This window comes from Aythya marila (genome assembly GCF_965140915.1).
Source record: "Aythya marila genome assembly, chromosome: 3".
Taxonomy (NCBI): domain Eukaryota; kingdom Metazoa; phylum Chordata; class Aves; order Anseriformes; family Anatidae; genus Aythya; species Aythya marila.
Window position 1 is genome coordinate 109373024 of NC_139044.1, and position 22876 is coordinate 109395899.

Sequence of the window (22876 nt, forward strand, 5' to 3'; positions counted from 1 at the left end):
GTTTGGCAGAGCCACCGAATCGTGAAGGTTGGAAAACACCTCCAAAACCATCTGGGCCAACCATCCCCCTACCACCAATGTCACCCACTAAGCCATGTCCCTAAGCACCAAGTCCAACCTTCCCTTGAACACCCCCAGGGACGGTGACTCCACCACCTCCCTGGGCAACCCCTCCCAGTGCCTGACTGCTCTTTCTGAGCAGGAATGTCTCCTCATTTCCAACCTGAACCTCCCCTGGCACAATGTGAGGCGATTCCTTCTAGCACTAAGAAATATGGCTTAGGGCACAAACCCGCTCAGAACATGCCCGTACTGAGCTGCCAGCCCTTTCCTCCTTTAACTGAGCTGGGAACAAGAAGCTCCAATGCAGAACAGGAACAAGCCACCACACCCTCACAGCTCACCAATTCCCTCCAGCAAGTGCCATCTTGGCAGCACTCTAGGAGAAGTCACCATCACACCTGCAACCCATGGGGCTGCAACCCCCAGCCTCAAGTTCTCCGTCCCCGTCCAGCCCCTCCAAGGCCCTTCAGTGTCCATTCACAGGGGACAAAGCTAACAAAGGAGGAAATTTTTGGCTTCGTTCTGTAACACACACTGACTCTCCCCAGCGGTGATGCATCCACGCCACAATACATACACTGGGATCAATATTGAGAGGTTATTGATATTGGGAGCCTGTGCAATACATAAAAGGTTCAGCTGTGTGATTCTTAGACCAGTTTAGTTTCATATATGCCTAACTACGGGAAAGGAGATGGGAGCAAGGAAGGTGTTGGTCTCTTTTCTCAGGTGACAAGTAATAGGACACAGTCTCAAGTTGTACCAGGGGAGGCTTAGAGTAGTTATTAGGATGAATTTCTTCTCAGAGAGAGCGGTCACACAAGGGAACAGGCTGTCCAAGGAAGCGTTGGAGCCTCCATCCCTGGAGTTATATAAGGTGTGTGGACAAAGCCCCGAGGGAAATGGTTTAGCGGTGGGACTCAGTAGGTGAGGTTGACAGTTGGGCTTGATGATTTAGAAGATCTTTTCCAACCTAAAATCACGGATCCTTTCAGTTTTCCTGCAGAAACTAAAATTGACCGCATTTTAGCAGTCTGCAAGCACCTACAGATTCCCCAGACCCACAAGAACGCAGAAACTGGGTGCAGTTTAGACACCTGCATGCACAGGGTAACGAAATGCAGGCTGCAGGACAGCAGCACAGGACGTTCACATACAGATACAGCGTAAGGTGCTCTCACAGATGGCAGCTTGGTAACAAGAAAACTAAGGCACCTATGGCTGAAATTTGGTAATGACCAAAGGCATTTTTAAACTTCAAAGGGACAAGGAGGAGGTACATACTCCAGGTGACTAGAATAATCAAAAGCCTGCATGCTCCAGTAGTGTTAATCCTTTCCCCTGGTTTAATCACAGATCCCTTTCATCTGCTGTAGTAGGAAGCCGGTTTCTCTTCAGCTATATCAGCAGATCATTAAAATAGCTTTTATCTGTAACCACAAAGAAGGAAGAGTAGAAAGATTTTATTTATTTTTTTTTTAAAGAACATGGCTGAAGCTGTGGCTTACGTCCAGCAACTTTGGACATTCTCCAGTGGAAATACTTTTTAGTCCTACTTGTGTCTGTCCTGCTCTTACCATCTGAGCTTAACAGACATCAAATTTGCCCAGAGGGCTGGGCACCTGAGTACAATTCCCTCTTCCCAGCTTACGTGAGTAGCAATCAGAAGACAGTACTTAAACTGCAACAAAAGCTGCAAAACAAGCTTACACACTAAAGGGAATCCATGCTCTCCACCCAAAGGAGGATTTGCTTCTACTGGTGAACACAGATCAACCACCAAACCACCCTGTAGGAAATCAGGGTTCGCTAAACTGTATATGGGATTAGCTGCAGTACACTGAAGCACTTCAAATAAAGTAATTTTTTAAAAAAAAAGGAAAAAAGGCAGGCCAGTCAAGGCTACTGGTAAACATTTCGTAAAAGATTTATTTAAGTATCATTTATCACAAAGAAGAAAATACAGATAAGATTAGAAGCATGCAACCATCATCTACATTTCTATTTATTTTTCTTGCACTCACAGCACATTGTAATACAACTCCTGTGCCAACCTCGCTTCTTCCTGAAAATACTGTGTTTCAGGACGTGGGATAAACAAAAAACAACACAGGAAGGTAAGATAACATATGAGAAAAGTGCAAAGTAAAAAAATTCACGTATATACCACATTCAAACCCCTCCCCCTCCAAAAACTGTATAAAGGCAAACTGTCATTCTGCTGCACAATCAGATTGTCTTTATGAACTACTTTACAAAAAAATTAATATAAATTAAGGGCACGATCCTGCAAACACTTATATTTGTAGCTAACTTTAATCATATATTGGCTCAGTTGATATTAAAAGCCACAAGTTAGTCACATGAATAAGTTCTTGCAGTATAAAGCCCTCAGGCAATAAAATGTTTAAGAGCATTAAGGAGAACAAAAATTAAAGCAAACAAAATCACTCCCAGATGTTTTACTTAGTAAGTTTATATCAAACATTTTAAACAGAACAGTTTGCTCCTAAAGCCCTGAATATTTCTAGTACTTAAGCAGTTTTGCAAGATTAAAAGACAAAACCCCCAAGAAGCTGGTACAGATGTTAATTAACATAAAAGTTGCTTCAGGCAGGTATGTAGGGAGGTGGAGGTTCCTTCTCAGGCATCTTCACTGCCATTTCGTAGGTTGGCAGAACATACTGGAGAGAAGACATTTTGAGGAGATTAATGGCGAAGGTTGAAGAAAAAAGCATAATAAAAACATGCATACCACATCAGCAATTTAACTCCCTATTGCAGGCAAATATTTTTTAAGAACTTACTGATTCCTCTAGTAAGCTATTGAGGAAGTGAAAGGCACACTGTTTAGTGCTTCACTGAACCTAACCCTAGGTCATTAACTCTACCCCTCTGTCTCTTGGTTTTGCAAGACAGAAATGCAGGTTTTTGATGCATCCAATCAGAAAGCTTCTCTCCATTACAAAACACTCTTTTCTCTATAAAAAAAAAAACCTCCTATTTTATGAATTATAAGGTAACTCAAACAATCTATCTTGAAGAAGTTAAAACAGCTACTGTTAATCTTCCCGGTCTTAGTTTAGAAAACTGGACCAGATGTGTAAACATCCATGGATATTGCATTTTTCTACTTCAGAATTAAACGCTTCTGGTTCCTTCAACGTAGAAAAGGTTTTACCTGTGGAGGAGCTTCAAATGCAGGGTACACAGCTATCTCTGGCAAATTTCTGTTGCTGATGTATTTATAACAGTTCCATACACAGTTGATTAGATACGCCTGAAAGAAAAGAGATTTCTCTTCTTAAAAACCTCATATGCATTAGCTGATTCAGAAATTAGATGCCAGATTACATTTCGATGACAAAAAAGGAGCATAAATCAACGAAGTCAATATCTATCCGAGGGATGGTTGCTTATTAACAGATTTAGTCACACATGTATATTGTTGCTGTTCAGTCTTGCTGTCACAGTGACTCAGAGAGGATGAACCCCACACATTTCAGCAAAAAGAATTCAGAGATCCATCCAATTAATCTGTGTGCCTCAGCAGAGCTAGGCAAATTAATCCCTGATTGGCTTATGTTTCTGTGGATCTCAGTCCAAACTTGCTTGCAGGAGGACAGGCCAATAGCACAATCCTGCTCATCCCTAAATTAGCATTGTTATTTGTCCAACGCATGGGCGAAGGAGAGAACACACAGCCTGAGGTGCCAAGAAAGGAGAGCAGAGGAAAACAGCCCAAGCTTTAGGTTAATGTTAGCTGTTGTACGAAGATATACCATCTAACAGTCAGAGCATGATTACTTTTATTGCTATTAATCTGTACAGTATTGCTCTATGTAGTTTTCACTGGCAAATTAGTAGCTAGTTAATATACAAGGTACCAAATTAAGGTCCCAATCACTATAAAAATATGATCTACTATGTTAGGCTGCCAGTCCCTTCCTCCTCTCAGACCCTCCTCTTGGAGAAAACAGAGAAAATGAGAAAACATTCTTTTCCATGACTTTTTTTTTCTTTAAGTTTAATGTAAATGCAATAAAATAATATTGTCATGGCCGATGCGTATCACAGACTCATTTGTTTAACTTGCATGTTTTGCCTGCATATCATTTTTTGTAATGCAAATTAATTTCTATTTAGATATTCAAAAAAGTAGTAACTGGTAATATCACCCTCCTCTAGAAGGATAGTGCAGCTCTGAATTAATTACTATTTCCTTCTTCCATCATCTCCTTCCTAAAGGATGTGTACTGGTTTAAGAGATTTTTAAAGTTTAAGTTTTGTTTAGAAACCTTGTATGCAATAACTCAGCTCTGTTTCACTACAAGCTTATTTATAAATATTAAAGTAACTCCACACATGCAAAAAGGTGGTATTTGAAGTCTTTGCATATTTCTACTTTCTATTCAGAAAAAGTAGAGCTGCACAAACATGCTGTGCTGCACACAACATACAAACTAGTTGAAGAAACAATGTAATTTTAATCATACTGGTAATTGAATATCCTAGCAATTCTGCTCAAAGAAGTTCTTAATTCAATACATTCACATATACCGATAGCATCTTAATGTAGCAACTCATGAAACGGACACAGTTAAATTGTAACTTACCTTTAGAATGATAAATAAAGCAAAGAATACCAGAACAATAAACAAGAGACAGCTGGAATCCAGCGAAAGAAGGTCATCTTTGTAAGGGAAATCCGGCTAGTTGAAACAAATAGGGTGAGGGGAGAAAAAAGGGAGAACATGAGTGTGAGCAGCATACATTGACAAATATGAGAGACACCCAAACTTCACCCCAAGTGAATTGAGGTCTTGTGTAAACAACTCTTTCAGAAACAATGAAAAGTTTGGTTTTTCTGTAGCTCCTTCTTAATCCTCCCACAAAACACACCATTTATCCTGCATCTGTCCTGCAAAAAAAGATGACTACAGAAATGGGCTACCTGTAAGGAAGCCTTGTAACTTTTACACTACAAGTCATTTCCTCAATCTCATGCTAATACAAACAGCCATGAAATTCCCTTTTTAACAGCTGCAGAACATTTGCCCTCCCTGCCTGACAACTCTACTTCTCACCAGTCCAACCAGTTACATGTACACATGCAAACTAGAAAGCACGATTTGCCCCTGAACTTCACAAGGGGCCAAAACACACCAAAAAGCTTCTGCACATTTCAGACTCTTCCTATTCCCTGACCACAGTAACAAAGCCTCTCCTCAGCATCAAGCCATTTTTTGTTTTCAGCAGGATTTTTAAGCATCTACTTGCACAGATCTAAACACCAGCCAGAAAAGAGTTTGTGATCCATGCCAACAGCTGGTATATTCTATCTACTGAGTCTCCTAACAGTTAAGAAAACTAAACAAAAATAGGCAGCATTAATGACCACTCCATTGCAGTCTCATCAGAAGGCCTTGCTGCAAAACAAGAGCCACAGAAGACGTAAAAAGGAACTCCCGATTCCACCCCATCATGTTGCAGACCATACATCACATCACACTTGTGCCACGTGTAAACTAACTACGGGCAGATTAAACCAACATCTCCTTTCACAACTAATTCTCTCCTCTCCCTAGCTTTCCATTTAGAGAACACTACCACCTTCTGTCCTTCCACCTCTGATAAGCTCTCATTCTCACAACCACCCCAGCAGGTATCGTCTATGGTTGCTGCAGTCCCAGCTCCTCTTTTAGGGACAGGAGGATGGAGTATAGCTCTTATAGCACTTACCAAACCAAAGTTTAATTTGAAAGGTAAGTGGTAGCACGAGCTGAACAAGTACTTACTAACTGATCCAGGTAATCCTTGATTCTGGGCAAGTAGGTGAGAGAACTGATTGCAACCAGACAACTGAGCACAAAGTCAAAGAGCTGGTAACAGAAGAACGGGATCAGCCAGCCTACACGATGCTAAAAAAAGAAAAAAAAGCTGCTTATGAAGTATTTTGTTAAAAAATGAAGTAGCAAGTTAAAAAACGTAGACTATAGGTATACTTACAGCAATTGCACCGTACACCATCATTGCACTGATTGTGAACATGAGGAGGGAGATGGCAAACAGAACGCAGGCGTTTTCTGCATTAAAAAAAGGCACCAAGTTAAGTATCAGTCATTTCCTAAAGTTACCACACTGCACCTGACAAGCACACAAGTTTTATCTATTATTATGATCTGTTCTCACTCAACTGTTTCCTCTGTGCAAAATGGAAGTTGGGGGTTTGAGTAACTCAGTCTTCTACTGAAGGAAAAAGAGCTGGTTCAAGAAAACCTGCAGGCATTCAGAAAAAAAATCTGTCTTAATTGAAAGCCTGAATAAGGCTCAGACACATCAGTTAGAAGCCTGACAAAGTTAGACTGTAATGCAACATAATGACGCTTATTTGCATTATGTCAGTGTTGAAAGTATGTGGGTGATTAATTTTACAATTTGAAAGAGTTTTAAGTGAAGTCAGCACACTATCAACCTTTCTACTTGAAAACAGTTTGATTATATAATTTGGTCATTGGCAGGGGAAACGGCACTGCTGCATAAGTACCAGCAAGGAAAATAGGAAATGACTGTGTGGAAGGTATCCTACTATTTACAAGAAAAAGCAGCTGAACAGAAGCCAAGTGGTAGCAGAATCCAGGACACTCATGAAAACTGAATGATAAAGATTCCCCTCAAGCATTAGGGTCACTGATGACAGAAGCACAACTGCTTTCCACAAGTTAGATTACACTAACTCTCCTACAGCAGGCACACTTTACATTTTTAAACAGAAAAAAAACAAAACAACTTGTGAGTCTATAGATGCTGTAAGCTCATTTTTTTTAATGAAGCTGAAGCCAAACTCTTGTGGTTCACATGCTTGAAAGAGCTGATCTGCAACTGATCTGAAAATTACACTACAGAAACATTTGCATACCTAATTCATTACACGGTCTATACACAGATGGCATCAAGGAGGCCCTCGTGTATCTAAAATGCATTGCCTTGATCAGAGATCCTGAAGTACTCGTGAATAACCAACAAGTGTCATACCAGTAGTGACAGATTCTCAGAAGAAAATCCACACAGTACAATTTTCATTGTGAGTATGGATGAAGTCCTTTCATAGGCACAAAAACTTTTAGTCCATACCAGAACACAGGGAACAGAAGTCTATGCCAAGAAACAGGCAACAGCCATTTTACACTAAGAAGTAGTGAAAACACCTTCAGAAGCATCTATCAGTCACATAAGCTCAAGACTACTACACATATCAACATTCACTACAAAACACACACCATTTTTACAGTTATCTGTTGTAACTTTATTTAGTACATTAGCTTTATGAAGCATTTGATCCTTGTCCCCACTTCATTTCATTACTAATGAACACAAGCCAAAATTACAGAAGTGACAGTTCCTCAAGTCAGATCATGAATGAGGAACGAAGATCGTAAATTGGAACTCTCAAAATTCAGACCTGTGCTGTACTATTCATCTTCACTCCAACCCTTGCTAAATTTTAGTATAATTTAACAGAAGGAGACTAGACATATTAGAAGTACCACTCATCATATGGCTAGACACTTAAAAACAAGTAAAAAAACACATTAAAGAGGAAAGTACACAAGATTACACGTCATATACTACACTTAGAAACCCTGGTCATTAAAGACAAGGGTTTGACACCAGCTACACTTGTAGACATCACACACTTCATCTGTAACAATACACCAGGAAGTAATTTTAATTTTGCTCATAATGCTCTCTTCAAGTACTTGGCATTCTAATTTTTCCACTCAGAAAGATGGCAAGCTTTTTTCTTAGCAGGCTTGCACACAACAGCTGTAAAGCTCTTTCCTTAGATCTGTGACAACCACTTATAAAACCTAGACACTTCTGAAGAATAAGCTGTATTTTTGGTTTTATTGACCCAGCAAGAATAGTAAATGTTTGTAGATAATGCGAACTGTTGATGTTCCACATGCACTAACACTGAGTGTTGATGAAGGCCAAGAATTTTTTAATAATCTTATCATTTAAGATGCTTAATGATACGAGGTAAAAATAATATTGCATTAAAGTTTCTTTTATATTCATAGTAGAACTCATTAATAATTGGAAAGACATTCAGAAAGCAAGAAAACTGTATTTAAAAGCTGCATGCATGTATTACACACTATGGTAAGGCACACACGCTATGATACTGCATGGTTTGTTTTTTTGTGGGACAAACGAGCCGTGCACCTACCAGCCATCCTCTCGGAAGCATAGTAGTTCCCGATGACTTCATACTGGATATCAACAGTTGGCACTATGTTCGGATGAGTCACTTCCACAGTCAGCAAGATGCCCATCAGCAAATTCACCACCTGAGAAAGATCACAGTTACCTGGAAGTTCTTCACACTGCTACAGCTACGGTCATTTTAAGGATATTATTAAATCTTTCAGTTCAGTTAGAAATAAGCTCTTTGGCTGGGGGGGGGGGGGGGGGGGGGGGGGGAGAGAGAAACAGACAACAGAACCATTTAAGATGAGGTTTCAAGCTGATTGAGTTAAAACCCTACCAAAAAAAAATGCACTACACGGATGCTAGTTTCAATGACTCATAATTAAGTAACACTGCAAATGAAGAGGACAGATAGGGTTTGTAGGGATTCAAGTGCCCTGAGCTGATACTGCATGATCAATATACAGCCATGTGGACTGGAAAACTGGGAACAGAAAAAGAAGCAGGAAGGAAAAGGTACAATGGTGAACAAGGCACATTTACAGAGTTTCTGCTTCCTCCAACAATCTCAAAGGCAGAGCTGATTTAATGCACAACTAAGTCACTGCACCCTACTCTTCGGAGCAAGCAGTGCAAGGAGATGTGCAAACACAACACAGTAAATACCAGCCATGAGAGAAAAGTTAGGTTACAGCTCGAATCCTCAGCCATAGCTTGCTTCCTGTTTCTCCCCCATGTTAGATTTAATAGAAGCAGTGGAGAACTGGCTCTCCCCTACATAGATCATTTATTAAAAACCTCTTCAGACTGCCTAACCAAACACAGGTGAAATTAAAGAAATTTCACACTAAGACTGAACTCCAAAATCCATAAGCATCCAGCACTGGCTATACGCACACCAGTCCCTTTCCTTACCCTGCTGTTGAAGACTATTTCTGTTTCTCCATTTTGGTACATACCAGAAATGCTTTCAGTAACAGTAAGAGCTCAAAGAGTCAAAAGCTGCTGAAACCTCTGGAAAACTGCCTTCGCAGCATTTAGAGCCTATTCAGGACTTACAGGGGCATAGTTTCTGTTACTAGTATCTGGAGAGACAGGCCAAAGAAAAAGGTTTCATAATAAAAAAACCTTCACAACAGCATTTTCAAGCCACAGTCATTTCTCCAATCAGTATTCAGCACAGTCACTACCACCAGCAGGATCTTTTACAATTAGCCTCCGAGGGGGAAAAAACAACAAAAACACCAAACCACCACAAATTGGTTCACAGTTTCTCATGACGTAAGAACATTTGCCAAACATTTCTTCTTCTACTGCCATGGTTCCAGGGGTCTACACCACCAAAAGCAGCAATTCTGTGCACAGCTACTGAAGGTTTAAGTAAAACAGTTTTTGAATGTTTTAAAGGAGTATTAGCTTTTAAGACTCACAGTTCGTACTAGTTTCGTTATTGTTCCCCCTGCCCTTTAAGTTTCAGAGATATCCTAGAGATAAGTTTACTTACACTTTCTCCAAAAAGAGCCCTTCACTGAAAGCTGACAGCTTTGTAGGAATAGCACCATGTCATCAGCTTTAGACAAACTTATTAGAAGCTCCAGCTACTTGGATCCTCAATTTTGTGCTGTGGAAGGCCAAATATAGTACACAAAAATAGTACAGCTGACAGTAAATAATCACATTTAGCCACCAGTCTCTTCGGTCTTGAAATACGCTTATTTTTCCTCTCACAAGAGGCTTCCCACAGGGCAAACTGTAAAGCTGCTCACCTGCCCTTTGCTTAAATCTTATTTTGTTTCACCATTGTTCAAAGGTATAGAATATGATCTCTCACCACTCGTTTCCTGCTTCTCCACTCTGGCTTTTAATGCCTTCTCAAGCTTTTTTATTTCCTCCTCTCTGCGAATGAATCAGAGGTATCAACCTATACTTTGGAAAATGACTTTTGTCTCTACTTATTTTAAGCAGCTTATGTCGAGGTCCAGGTATCCGGCTGTTGAAACACGAACTTCTACTTTGTAAAACACAAACAGACTTGGTCAGTTACTGCCAGTTCACTTATTATATACAGTCACCCTTTTAACTTAAATAGTGAAACAGTTGAGAAACTTTAGCTGCTAGCTTCATCTTTAAAAATTGTAAGCTTTCATGCCTTAGAATCGTGTCTCTGTCATCCTACAACTGTCACTGGTTTTTATTTTCATCCTACCCACGGTCCCAATTTAGCATACATAATTCTTAGTAATTTCACTAGTTAATGAGCACAGTTCAGAGCATCAAAGCTTTGTTTTCTCATCCGGAAATGGTGTGCAAGGAAAAATACAAAATTAGAGTCATTTGAAATCCAGCCTATGCGAACAGTATTTTTACTGTCTCATTGATCCTAACTTGAAACAAACAAACACCTCTGCCAATGAACGCCCCGGGGCTGCCAGGATGCCATCACTGCTCTTTGTGAATCATATCACAGTGCTGAGCAATTCCTCATGTACAACATATGGATGACAATTGGGAGGTACCGACAACTCCAAATTAGCAGTGCTTTCAAGCAAGAAGCCAGAGCTTGTATCTAACTGCAGCCATTCCTCTCTCACAGAAGCCTGATAACAGCAAGATCACAAGGCTCGTTTCAACTCCCCAGTCAGCACGAACAACTGCAAGAGTACGGTTTGGATTGCAAGGCATCTTCACAGTTTTTAACTGAATTTACTCACTGTGAATAAAATATGCATTCACGAGCAGTCTGCACAGAATAGAAAATGTGGTCTGAAAACACACATAACATGGATAAAAACCTGAGAGCAATCTAAATATGAATAAATAAATAATAAAAATAAAGAAGCAAGCCATCACCCCTGACAAACCAGCCCTCAATGGATGGTGCCCCATTCGGAGTTGACACCTCAGAAATCCCAGCAGCCCCCTTGCTAGACTTGTTAGTTAGGAAGTAGGAAAAAAAAAAAAAAAGTTCAAATTCTTAATCAAAAGATGGTTCTATGAAGATGAAAACAATTAGTTTTGTAGCAAGCGCTACACTGAACAGTTGGAGAAGCGTATATTGCTTTTAAAAACAGAATAACTGAGCTCAAGAGAAGTTCAGTATAGCTTATATATATATATATATATATATATATATATATATATATATATATATAAAACAAAAAAAAAAAAAACACAATAGGTGGTATTGAAGTAAAAAGCCAACACTTATTACAAACAAATACAGAAATACTAGCTCTCCATACAATCAGAACTCAGAACACTATGGAACTATAAAGAGCAATTAGCTTTTTAATTAGCAAGCTCTTATCTCCGTGGTATGTATACTAATAATCACATATACCTGCTAATCATGCAAGTGCTTCCTATCTCTGGAGGCCTGAACATGAAACCTGAGTTTCCCCAAGCACCCTAAAGTCCAAGTGCCTAAAAGTCTTGGATGGAAACAAGAATTCCTACTGACATTCCTGCTTCTATGAGCAAGAAAGGTTGAAAGAAAGTGTAGTTGAGCCTTGCAACAACTACACTTTCCCACCTCTCACTTTTCCAGTATTTTTCTTTAAACATAGTCTTGAAGAAACAAATCAAAGTGGCTTTGTTTTGTTTTTCTTGCTGGTATACCGAAAACAGGGTATTCCAGAGCTCCTAGCACTGTCAGGATCTGATAGAAACCAGTTACATTTAGTCTCTTTTGGAAGTTTTGTTCAGTGAACAAACGTCTCCAGAGATCATCCTGACCCTCCCCATAAGCAGTAGCAATTGCATCACTTTGATTCCATCCCTGAGGTTTGCTGCCAGGACGCAACAGCCACTCCCTCCAAAACAATGCTCATACTTTCAGACTGTTTATTGAGCTCTGATCTGATTTTGCCAATGTGTTCACGTTTCCGGTTTCTGGAAAGCACTGTGCCTAATAAGAAAGTTTACAGGAAGAAAACTTCAAAGCCACATGTTTGCAATTATGAAGCTGGGAATAGGAGGTTTCCTTCCCTTCCTACACAGGCCAGCAGCAAGCGTTACAGGGTAAACCGAGCTATATTAGCCCTGAAACTCAAGTACAAGTCCTCTAGGAACGCTCTGAACTCATTTTTTCACAAAGTTTATCTATTTATCAGAACCAGTGGCAGAAGAGGACTGAAGCATGCTTAAAAGAGGGAGTTTAATCACAGAGCACCAACAGACATTTTAGAAGATAAGGCTGTTGTTCTCTCTAGCCTCACAGAAGCAGACAGAAAAGACGGCGATACAGAACTTTTAAAGAGGAGCAAAGTTCATTTGATGCAAGATTTAGAACTATACGCATAGGCAAAGAACAGGAAAACGCCTAAAGAAACAGTTACATAAGAATAACGCAGATGTATAATGCCAGAACCCTTATCTTACTGAAACATCTGGAGTAGATTGCTACAGGACTCCATTTTATACTTGGTATCAAATTCCTTCAGGACTGCAGAGCACGAGATCAGAGCATTAAGTAAATACAGGCTGACCAAGATCTTCACTAACACAAAACTTTTGCAGAGCTAAGTGTTCTCCTCCACAAAGAACTGCCTCCCTCAGAAGCGAGAAAAGTTGTTACCTCTTGCCACCATAATTTAGAGGTCTAGATCATTAAATCGACGTAGAAACATTCATTTCAGTGTTTCAGATGCTAGCTTGTGATAAATGATACGCATACATGGTTCACTAATTAACACATCTGAACAAACTGACACACCACAACCCATTTAATTTATTGAGGAAAAAATTATCGGCAGAAACATTAGTTTTATTTTCACCATCTGAATTGTAGTCAGCCTTCAAAAGGGATAAATTATAACTAAGTTCCGATTTAAAGCAACAGGCAAGACAAGATCACTTCAGAACTGGAGCCTTCTTTCAGCTCAGACAGCTAGCAGGTGGCAGACAGGTGTGTGTCACCTTCTCCCAGCAGACCAGGACAAAAGCTCCAAGTATGCTGCGCCAGAAAGCACAGCCATGCCCCTTCCAGGTTCCTGGGTTTCCACACACTCCTGCTAACAGGAAACGAAAGTGGGGAATGCAGCAAGGTGTGTTTGTTTCATAACAAGCACGATTGTCTCCTGCCTGTTAAGGATTTCTGCTGTTCCTTGACGTACCAGCATTCCCCAAGTTTTACAGGATTCCCAAACAAGTCCGATATTCAATACGGCAAAAAATTAAGTTCTAATATTAGTTCATGTAAGACAGAAGCTAATCAACACTAGGTCAGCTTTCCAGTTTTTCAAACTTGATTTTTTTTTCTCAAAAATATTAAGATATCCCTTTCCTTGAGTTCTGTTATACTTTTCACACCCTATCTTGGCTTTTCTCACGTTGTTTTCTCCTGCCATTTTATCACTTGCCAGAACCACTTTCAATCCCTGTAAGGGCTGAGAGGGGCAGAAAAAAAAGGGGTAAAAATTAAAAAGATAATCTCTCAATACTTGCTGAAGAGAGACCATAGGCTCTCTGAAAGTAAATCCTCACTTATTTCTCCTACTGTAACAGCAGTTTCTGTGCATGGCTCCTCCACACCAAGGCATAAAAATGCAATATTCGCTATTTTTACCATCTGGGGAGGGGTAAAGGAAAATACAGGCCTTGGTTACAGCTTTGGAGAATAGAAAAGCTCTGATGCAACATGTTTAAATCATCCTCACATTTCTACTGCCCACTAGGGTAACAGGAAGGAAAGATGAGGAAAGGACTTCAATAAAGGGGAACTTGCTTGGCCCACGTCTTAACTCAGCGTTACTGCTTTCACGTTTTTATTTCACTCTAGTTCAAAACCATCTTTAATAGCCGAGCTCTCTCAGAGAAAGAGTCAGAAAACAGGAAGTGTTTTGGAAAAAACAGACCTGTTTCTATAGCTCCCCAACAGCCCCGTGGAAGGACGGAGAGCTCCCCTTTCCCACCGAACTGCTCGGGACGACCTCGGTACCGGCTTGCTCGAGACCCTCACCTCCCCCTCGGGGGTTACACGCCGGTGAGGGAGGCCGTTTCTTATCGCCTCACTCCCCGCGTGCCCCACATTCCAGCCTCCCCGCGCACTTTATCAGCTCTCCTGCCAAGGACACCCTCAGCACCGCCCGAAACGCGTCAAGGCGGCACCCCTCCAGCCTCAGGACGGGGACAGGAGCCAGGACCAGCAACAAGACCCCGAGCACGATGCCTCAGGGCTCTGCTGCCCTTCCCATTCCCCATGGCCGAGCCCTGACGGGACCAAGCCCCCCTCAGTGTCCCCCTCCCCTCAGGAGCCCCCCCCCAAGTGCGCATGCGCGCTGCCCCCTCCTCACACACCCCCCTCCCACCCCAGACCCGAGGCGCCGCGCATGCGCGCTCGCCCCGCCGTTGCCCCCCGCGCCGGGCGCAGCCTCTCACCATGTACCAGGTGCCCAGGATGATGGTCCCGGTCCGCACGTGGCAGCAGCCGCAGCAGCGGGTGCTGTAGAAGCGGTCCCGGCTCCGCTTGAACGTCATGGTGGCAGCGACACCGCTGGCCTCCCTCCCGCCTACCGGGCCCGCCGCCGCCGCCGCTCGCTCTGGCCGGGCTCTTCCCCCTCAGCTGGGGGCCGGAAAACCCCCGCTCGCGCGTCATCGCCGCTCCGGCCAATCAGGAGTCGGCAGAGGGGGCGCGGGGGGCGGGGCCTGCGGGAGGGCCCACGCGTTGCCGCGGCGACGGGAGATTGGCGGCGCGCTGGGCCAATCGGCGCGCACCGGGTGCGACGCCCTGGCGTTCACCTGCGGAGGGGCGGGGCGGGGCTTACCTGAGGCACGGTGTGCACCGCCCCCGCCCCCCCACACCCCTCGTCCGCCATTGTGGGGCGGGCCGGGAGCCCCCCGGCCGCCATTTTGGGGCGGGACCCCCCGCCCCCTGCGCTCACCTCAGCGCCCAGGCTGTCCGCGCGCCGGGCGGGTTCCGCGGCTTCCACTGAAATTCAGCCAAATTCTAGCGAGTTTAATTCGCTTAAACCCTTTTTTCCTGATTTTTTTTTTTTTTTTTTTTTCACGAAATCCTCGGATTAAATTACCGATGTTGTGCGTTACGTGCTGAGAGGCTATGGGATCAGGGCGTAAACAGAAGAGGAACATGTTAGTTCGCAGAGACGTTTTTTTTTTTTTTTTTTTTTGTGAGTCCAAGTCCCTGTTGCTGAGCGTATAGTATTAATCACAGAATCATAAAGGTTGGAAAAGACCTCCAAGACCACCTGGTCCAACCATCCCCTACCACCAATGTCACCCACTAAACAATGTCCCCAAGCACCACGTCCAACCTTCCCTTGAACATCCCCAGGGGCAGTGACTCCACCACCTCCCTGGGCAGCCCATTCCAGTAATATCCCAACATTTAGTCTCACTGAAAGTCGCAGGTGCTACCAGACACACGTGTTAATGAGAAATAATGTGTGTAAATCTGACTGCTGCCTCCATACACGTGATAAGAGACTGCTCCAGCATTTAGCAGCAAAAGCTCCTGTTCACATGCAGAGGGGGACCCATAAACTTCCCCTGACCCGGTGACATCAGTGGGTTTTGCAGCCTCGCACTGTTGATACAGATACGCACACAGTTTATTTTAACCCTGGTGCAGCTGCGAGTATTTCCTTCTTGGCTGCACACAACTGATTTGAGACACTCATAGAACATAAATATTTGCTGTGTGTGTATATACCAAGATGTATGTTATCTGCCAGTATTAATACTGTTTTTTCACTCTGAACAATGAGAAGGTAACGAGGGTGACTGTGCTTGTCCTATTGATACATTCCAGATCCTACAATTAACGCATGTTATTGTTTTAGCTACTTAGTCTATTTTTAAACATGAACTGTTGCTGAGTCGTTTGAAATGATTTAGTTAAAGGCTTTAAAACTGACCTTTTTATTTTAAATCCCCTGTGTTCCATAATTGGTGTTTTTCTTCCTGAGGGCATATTTCATTTTTGAATAAACATATTGTAAGTGCTGCTAAGACTGCTCTAATGGTCCTATTACAAGCTATTGTTTGTTTCTTTAGTGCTCCTAATGTTCCCTGTGCACAGATGCTTAGTAATCAACAGACTGATTTAATGTAACAAAACCGGACTAATTTTAATCAATAAACATGTACATATGTAAATAAATACAAAAAGAATGTGCATTTTGTTGCAATCAGTCATTTTAAAAATAATTTTCCTCACAGATGGCATATTGGGAAGCCTAAGCCGACTATTTCTGCAGCATTCATGTCTGAGCTGATTGCGTCATTGCTGCAGAGCTGGGAGAGACTTCGCTTCCCGTAGGTCTTTCCCTGCGTGAAAGATGAATTCAAGGGCTAAAGCGAGTCCCAAGAGAAAGCAGGAGTTTCTTGCTTGGGTTAGGATGTTCACTTGGAAGCACCAAGATCCCATTCTCAGTTTAAAGAGGTGTTACGGTCTGTGAGGGCAAGTTCTTGAACAAGGATCCTCCAGATGGACACTTTGCCTTCACCAGTATCACTGGCAGCTCTCATGTCAGGCTCGGATCTTCAGGGCTATTTTTGTGAGATGAAAGAAATCCTAATTAAGTGTTCATATCTTTGTCTGCCAGGCTTGGAATAAAAACCGATGCTATTCCCATGAGCTTCACTGCTTGTTATACCCTGCAGACAACAGAGATACTGAAAAGAATAATGTGAATGTCATTTAACATCACAAAGCAGCTTTCCACAGCTGGATAGACTGATGTGGAACTATTGAGCGAGCAAAAAATATCTCTCTAATATCTCTTCCCCTCAAAAAAAAAAAAAAAAAAGATTAAAAGACTATTTTGAGAATGATAATGATTGCATTATTTTCTGTAAATGGAGGAAGAGAGGATAGGTTAATGACTTTAGTCCTACTCTCTGTGAAAGATACTGGTTCTTCCATGCCACAGGCAGCCCAGATGACCTCAGGCAAGACGCTTCCTTCTCTTTGAGCCTTAATTCTCTTCTTTTGCTAGTTCAGAAAGGATTTGTGAAGCTAAATGTATTAATAATTCTGAAGGCTCAGTTTATAGCCATGGCAGCCAGAGCAAAAACTCAGAGAGACAGAAGGAATCAGTGATAAATTTTTCTTCCTAATTAGCAAAAAGACCTTGACATTGTGGGAGCAAATTATCCACTTCCACAATGGTAAGAGCAAAAAGCATTACACGTGCTAGCTAGTCAGAAGCCGCTGCAAAAGGGTTCTGATTCCTTTACCAGCGTGACACTCCTTCTCTCTCAGCAGGTACGGAGGGAAGGAGTTTTGAGATCACAGCGTGGCTCGTTAGCCAGACTAGTAAGGTGTTTCAAAATCTGTGTCTAGACAGGAGATTTTAACTTCTATCCTGAGAGTGCATGGTGATGTTTAACTAAATGTAAAGTATTATTTTTGAATAATCATATCCACAGGTATATATATTTGGATATAATCATATTAAAAATAATATAAAAACATGACAGCAGCATAGCTAGGATCATGTAAATGAGACGCCAGCTTTCATTCTCCTTCAATCTTCTCTGTGATTCAGCTTCTTAAAAAAAGTAAATCCAACACCTGTAAGCTGCCAAAAGATCACTAAGACTGTTTTATGCAGATCTTTGTTAATCCAAGGTTTCTCCCTTTTGTGCCATTCTTCAGTCTATCCCTGGCTAAAAGGTGTTAGTTTAGAGTGATGTTGTAATCGTTATTTAACATCTGCATGCACTGAATTACTGGATTATTGTCAGGTTGCATATGAAAGATGACGTGCTATTCTGCTTCAACAGTGTCTGTTACTGCTTGTGTGAGGGAAAACCTGCAGACCATGATCTGATAATTATGTAGCCTCCATGGACACTGTTCATATCTCTTTATAATGAGTGTATTGTGCTTCCTGGGGTTGGGGAAACCGAGGAACAGTGGGATGAGATGATGTCGCCAATAACAATGGCTGGTGAAAGTGATAGGAATATCAAGCAAATCTCTTGCCCAGTGGCTTCTTTACTAAGGAAAAACATTGCAGTGAAGGACATGTTTTAAGTCTTCGTTCCCCAAAGGAAGGTGCTTCATTACAAGGGTAGGAACAGCCTAACTTTATTTTTTTTCATCTCTTGACTCTCTGTGTCTGCTACTCTACCTTATCCAAAAACAAACAAAAACAGGAAGGGTGCTTCTCAGACTTGGGTATTTTCTGCAGTGAACAAACATTTTCAAATTTTGAAACAAAAAAGCAAGTTTTTAAACATCGTAGAGAAACTAATAAAACTAACATCTTTACATAGATGCTGCAGTATAAAACAATGGATCCCTTCAACAGAATTTAGAAAAATCGATAGAACTCGTGGAGAAGATGTGAAAATACCTGGGCTGAGAGCATGGATTGGCTTTTTGCTTCCTTAAAAAGGATAAGAATGTATTGGAGTAAAAGGAGAGCCTTAACATATCAGTGGGAAAAAAATAATAATACTAATAAAAACAAAACAAATTAGTCAGGAGGAAAGCTTTCCTGTTGGTGACTCACACAGTGAAATCCTAGATATCCTGAAGTCAGCATTAACAAATTTTCCCACTGTTTTTCTCCAAGATGGATGCTGCAAGAAGAATACAAGCTAATCCAAAGATTCAGTGATTGATTGTAAAAGAGATAAGATCGTATCACAATGAGTTTTTTGGTTATTGGATTTTACTTTTGTTTATTGAATTAATCAGCATCACTTTGGGATCCCTAATGTAACATTCCAATCATCTACGTTTTGTTCTGGTTGATTGCTGTTAACAATATGAATTATGTTTTACCAGCAAGAGTCAATTTAACTCAGTTCCAAACTTTTAACTTGTAACAGATGGATAAGAAAGTCGGGGTTAGAAAAGCAGCTAAAACATGACAGCATGATCTAAAACTTTTATTAACACAACTGTCTGTTACTGGGTTACTTGTTGTGCTCTCAGGTTTTCTCGGTATCAAACACTGAAGAAAAGTTCTCATATTCATTTACAGAATCAAAGTCTGCTAAGCTAGAAGAGCCATAGTTCATTTCCATCGTACAGCTGAGGAGCAATAAAAACGTCTAAAAATAACATACGGCATTTTCCTCAATCTAAAATGGTACTTGCAAGTCCAGATATCTCAGTAATTTCACATATCTGAAAGTGAGTGCTGACTTCCTCTGGAGACGGGAAACATCCTTTACTTGCTCCCCTTTCCAGCCCCAAGCCCAGAGGTGCCTCTCCACAAATTTTGGCAGGATTTAGAGAGGAGCCTGGGAATCTGAATGCTGCCTGCTCAGGGAAGAAGGAAGAGTTACCTTCCGGTGATTTGTTATTTCTTTAAACATCGGCTTTTTGAATCACTTTGCAGTCTGGGACATTGGAGAGGAGTTCCAGGAGCATAGCAGCAGGCAGCTGATGCACTCAGAAGTGCTTGATGAAGTCCTTTGTCATTTGTCTCTGTAGCTTAGAGCGCTCAGAACCACTGCCAAAGGAAGACAGTGCAAGCATGCAGAAATCAAAGTTTGACATAAAATGAAGTTTACCAAATTTCTAATTGTTTCCTAATGGGACAGTAGAGGGGTCAGTTCTTGTTATGGTGACGTTTTCCTGGGAAGACGCAGGGAGTTTATTTCTGAGCCCAATGCACCAGTGTCCTTCAGTAAGGGAGGACACTTCCTTCGCAGATCAGAACATCTGCGGAGCACAATGTCAGGGGTGGCACATGCTGGAAAGTTCAATCTGTCTTGAAGGACCCCCAGGTCTGGGTCAGTTCTATCACAGAAGGACAAGATTTCCCTTATCTAACCTTTGTGGCCCATAACTTAAAAAACCCTCTCTCCTCACCAGGAGTCAGCTATTTCGGCATTACGCAGCAGGCCTTTGTTGTAAGCACAGCTTATAAAAAGCAAATAAATTATTTTCTGCCAGGCAATTAGCGTGTCTACCTGATACTCAGCTCGTGCAGATGTGTCAGCTGTGCCTCTGATGTCCGGATCGGGTGGAACCTTGATAATTACAGATAACTGCAATTATCAATTACAGATAATTATGGAGCAGGAGGCCAAATTTCTCTCTGTGGTTGCTCTACATAACCCTGACTTTGTAACACTATGGTTTGAGTATGAAGCAAAGCTTCGCAGATCTGCATCTGCAGCCTGCCTGTGAGTAAACACAGCTTTGTAGGTCAGGAGTTCATCGGTTACGGCATCAACCAGCTCCTAATGCTTGAGATTCTGTCTCATGGACCTGGCACTTACCGCTACGGCCCTATCATTAGGGACACAGCCAACCCTCCATCTCCAAAAGGCTTCCCACAAGAAGGAGCATCGTTACAAAAATAGAGCAGACTTAGTTTAAGAGAAAGCTGAAACTTAAAGCAGTGTATTTCATCATTTGCAGCTGCTGCTGTAACAATTAATTGCTCCTAACCAGATCGCAGATACTCTCCCAGCCACACTTCACCCCGCTTCCCATGCTGTGGCTGCCCCAGAGGCTGGATTTCCTGCTGTTACTGCAGCGTGTGCCACTCGAGCACCTGAAAAATCACTCAGGGAAAAGGCAGGAGGAGCCAGCTGGGTCTGGCCCACGAGCTGGCAATTGGAATACACTGGGTTAATGAACAACCAAAGAAGATACTTTCGATTTACCCCTCTAAGAGAAGTTATCTGGAGGATAAAAGCATCCAGCTACAGCACAACCGATGCTGGAACTTGTTAGTGGGATGTTGGATCTCCTGTCTGAGGACTTACGCCAGTCTCCTGTTAGTAAAGATCAGACAGAGCCTACAAAAATTGGAGTACCAACCACATTCATTTAACACTCCCAGTGCCAGCAGCAGTGTAGCAGGCTGATGATCTGCGCCGTACGGGTACACAGAAGAGAAGGCGAGAGATGTCTCAGCAGCACAGAAACCAGGCAGTAGCCTGAGCGCGCAGTGATGAAAGGAAAGGGAATTTCATAAGGGACTCAAACGTCTGCTTTTCAAAGGCAATGGCCATCTGCAAAGGCCATTTGTTAAACTGAGGGATGGTTCTGCAGCCCCCGAGGACAAGGAAGTGAAAGAATGGAAGTTAGCAGCTGCTGAATGCTTTGTGTTTTTTGCTTTGTTTTGTTTTAAACTCCTCTCACTGAGGAACCACTCTCAGCACACTTTCCTTGGATCTCCAGGCCATCCTTGGGAGCCCATGTAGCAGCAGCACTGGGGAATGCAGCAGAGGAAGGCTCCACACACATTAACCAGACATAACACCCTTTCCACTCCTTGCAGGAAGGGTACTGGTACAGCAGATGAATCGCACAAACAGTACGTTGCCACCAGATTTCTCCTCAGTACAGCTTTGCAACTATTTAGGAAAGCCTACGACCAACAATATCTAGTTGTAGGGGTGCCTTTCCTTTGCTGAGCTGTTTTCTGTGTTAGAACATAGCGCTAAATAATTTGCTGATACAAACTACGGAGCCCTTCTGTATGACAGCGATCTCTTCCCATCTGTGAAACAGTGCAGCCAGAAGTAAAATAAGCATTGCCAATGCTGCTGATGTCAGTAAGAGCTGTACTGATGAGTTTGACAGGAAACCTGGGTAATATGATTTGCTGCTTCTTGTCATCAGAATCACAATCAGCTCATCAGTGTTACAGGAGTTGAATTTACTTTTATTCCAACAACAGAAGAAAGTTAAGAGGTTTTCATAACACCAACAGGATCGAGATGAAGGAAATCTCTTAAAAACCATTTACTGTATCTCCTTAGAAGCTTGAAATAAAATGTTTTTAGAGAAAAACGCTTGCTCTTACTTGTGCACATGCAAAGTAATTAAATAAAACTGCTCACAAGTGCTGTGTTTTGGGCAAAACTTTTGAATTCTTTATTACAAAATCAATGAACACTTGAAATACTATAACATGTTGAAATAAAACATGATTACACTGGCATCAAAAAGCTTGCAAACAGATACAGAGAAAAAAAAAAAAAAAACAGAAGAAATGGGAGTCTACCAATACTCTAAGTTTCTCTTTATCTCCTTCATTAAGCTTCTTTTGATTTTTTTGATGGCAGAGGTTACCTTCAATGCTAAACAAAGACCTTGGGCAACATCCTGGCTCCAAGTAGGTCAATGAATGTTTTCCATTGGCCTCGGAGTTAGAATTTTACTCATTACCTACATACTCATTAACACATCTTCTAAATCCTTGAACTTGCTATACTTGTTTCTCTGGTGAAGCCATGCATTTTTCTTCTTATGCATCTGCTCCAGAACAGTTACTTTCCACGTAAAAGCTATTTGGTCCATTCACACGTTCATAAATTGCCTATATTCCTCTTACACGGATATATAAATATCAAGAAAGGCATATTTTAGACAGTGAGCTGCTGTGTGGCATCAGTTAAGATTATCCCTCACCTGCCTGAAACAAGCCTTTTTTGCTAAACTTCAGGGCACACTTCAGGGGGGCTAGCAGCCCCCCAAAAAAAATCACAGCAGAAAAGAACTGTCCAATTCCAAACACAAACACATTGCTGCGATAAATTGCTTTTCTGAAGGAAATGGCTGCTCTGATATTTGCTCAAAGGATGAAGACTATGGGGTAAAAAGTCTGAGCTGTGGGTAAAGCTCAGACAAGCCAGTAGCAGAGGCTGGATGGCTGGG

The 22876-nt window shown here is 41.9% G+C and overlaps 1 protein-coding gene across 2 annotated transcripts; it reads right to left on the reverse strand.

Annotated features, from left to right (window-relative positions):
* Positions 1–1966: 1966 nt before the first annotated feature.
* On the reverse strand, positions 1967–14829 carry LAPTM4A (lysosomal protein transmembrane 4 alpha). Of its 2 annotated transcripts, none has more exons than XM_082757314.1 (7): positions 14656–14829; positions 8297–8417; positions 6073–6149; positions 5862–5984; positions 4680–4775; positions 3245–3343; positions 1967–2747 (listed from the first exon to the last, which is right to left on the reverse strand). In XM_082757314.1, the coding sequence occupies exons 1-7, from the start codon at positions 14752–14754 to the stop codon at positions 2673–2675; spliced, it is 690 nt and encodes a 229-aa protein (XP_082613440.1). In that variant the 5' UTR covers positions 14755–14829; the 3' UTR covers positions 1967–2672. The 2 variants fall into 2 exon arrangements, with proteins under 2 accessions (XP_082613440.1, XP_082613441.1); XM_082757315.1 differs by lacking the exon at positions 14656–14829 and adding an exon at positions 14133–14251.
* Between the last annotated feature and the right edge of the window lie 8047 nt (positions 14830–22876).

Excerpts from the sequence above, each read along its gene's own strand:
- LAPTM4A (XM_082757314.1), bottom strand. The coding sequence starts at position 14,754 with ATGACGTTCAAGCGGAGCCGGGACCGCTTCTACAGCACCCGCTGCTGC. Across the intron at positions 8,418-14,655 it reads TCCTGGGCACCTGGTACATG|GTGGTGAATTTGCTGATGGG; the intron begins GTGAGAGGCTGC and ends GATCTTTCTCAG. Across the intron at positions 3,344-4,679 it reads CTTTATTTATCATTCTAAAG|GCGTATCTAATCAACTGTGT; the intron begins GTAAGTTACAAT and ends CTTTTCTTTCAG.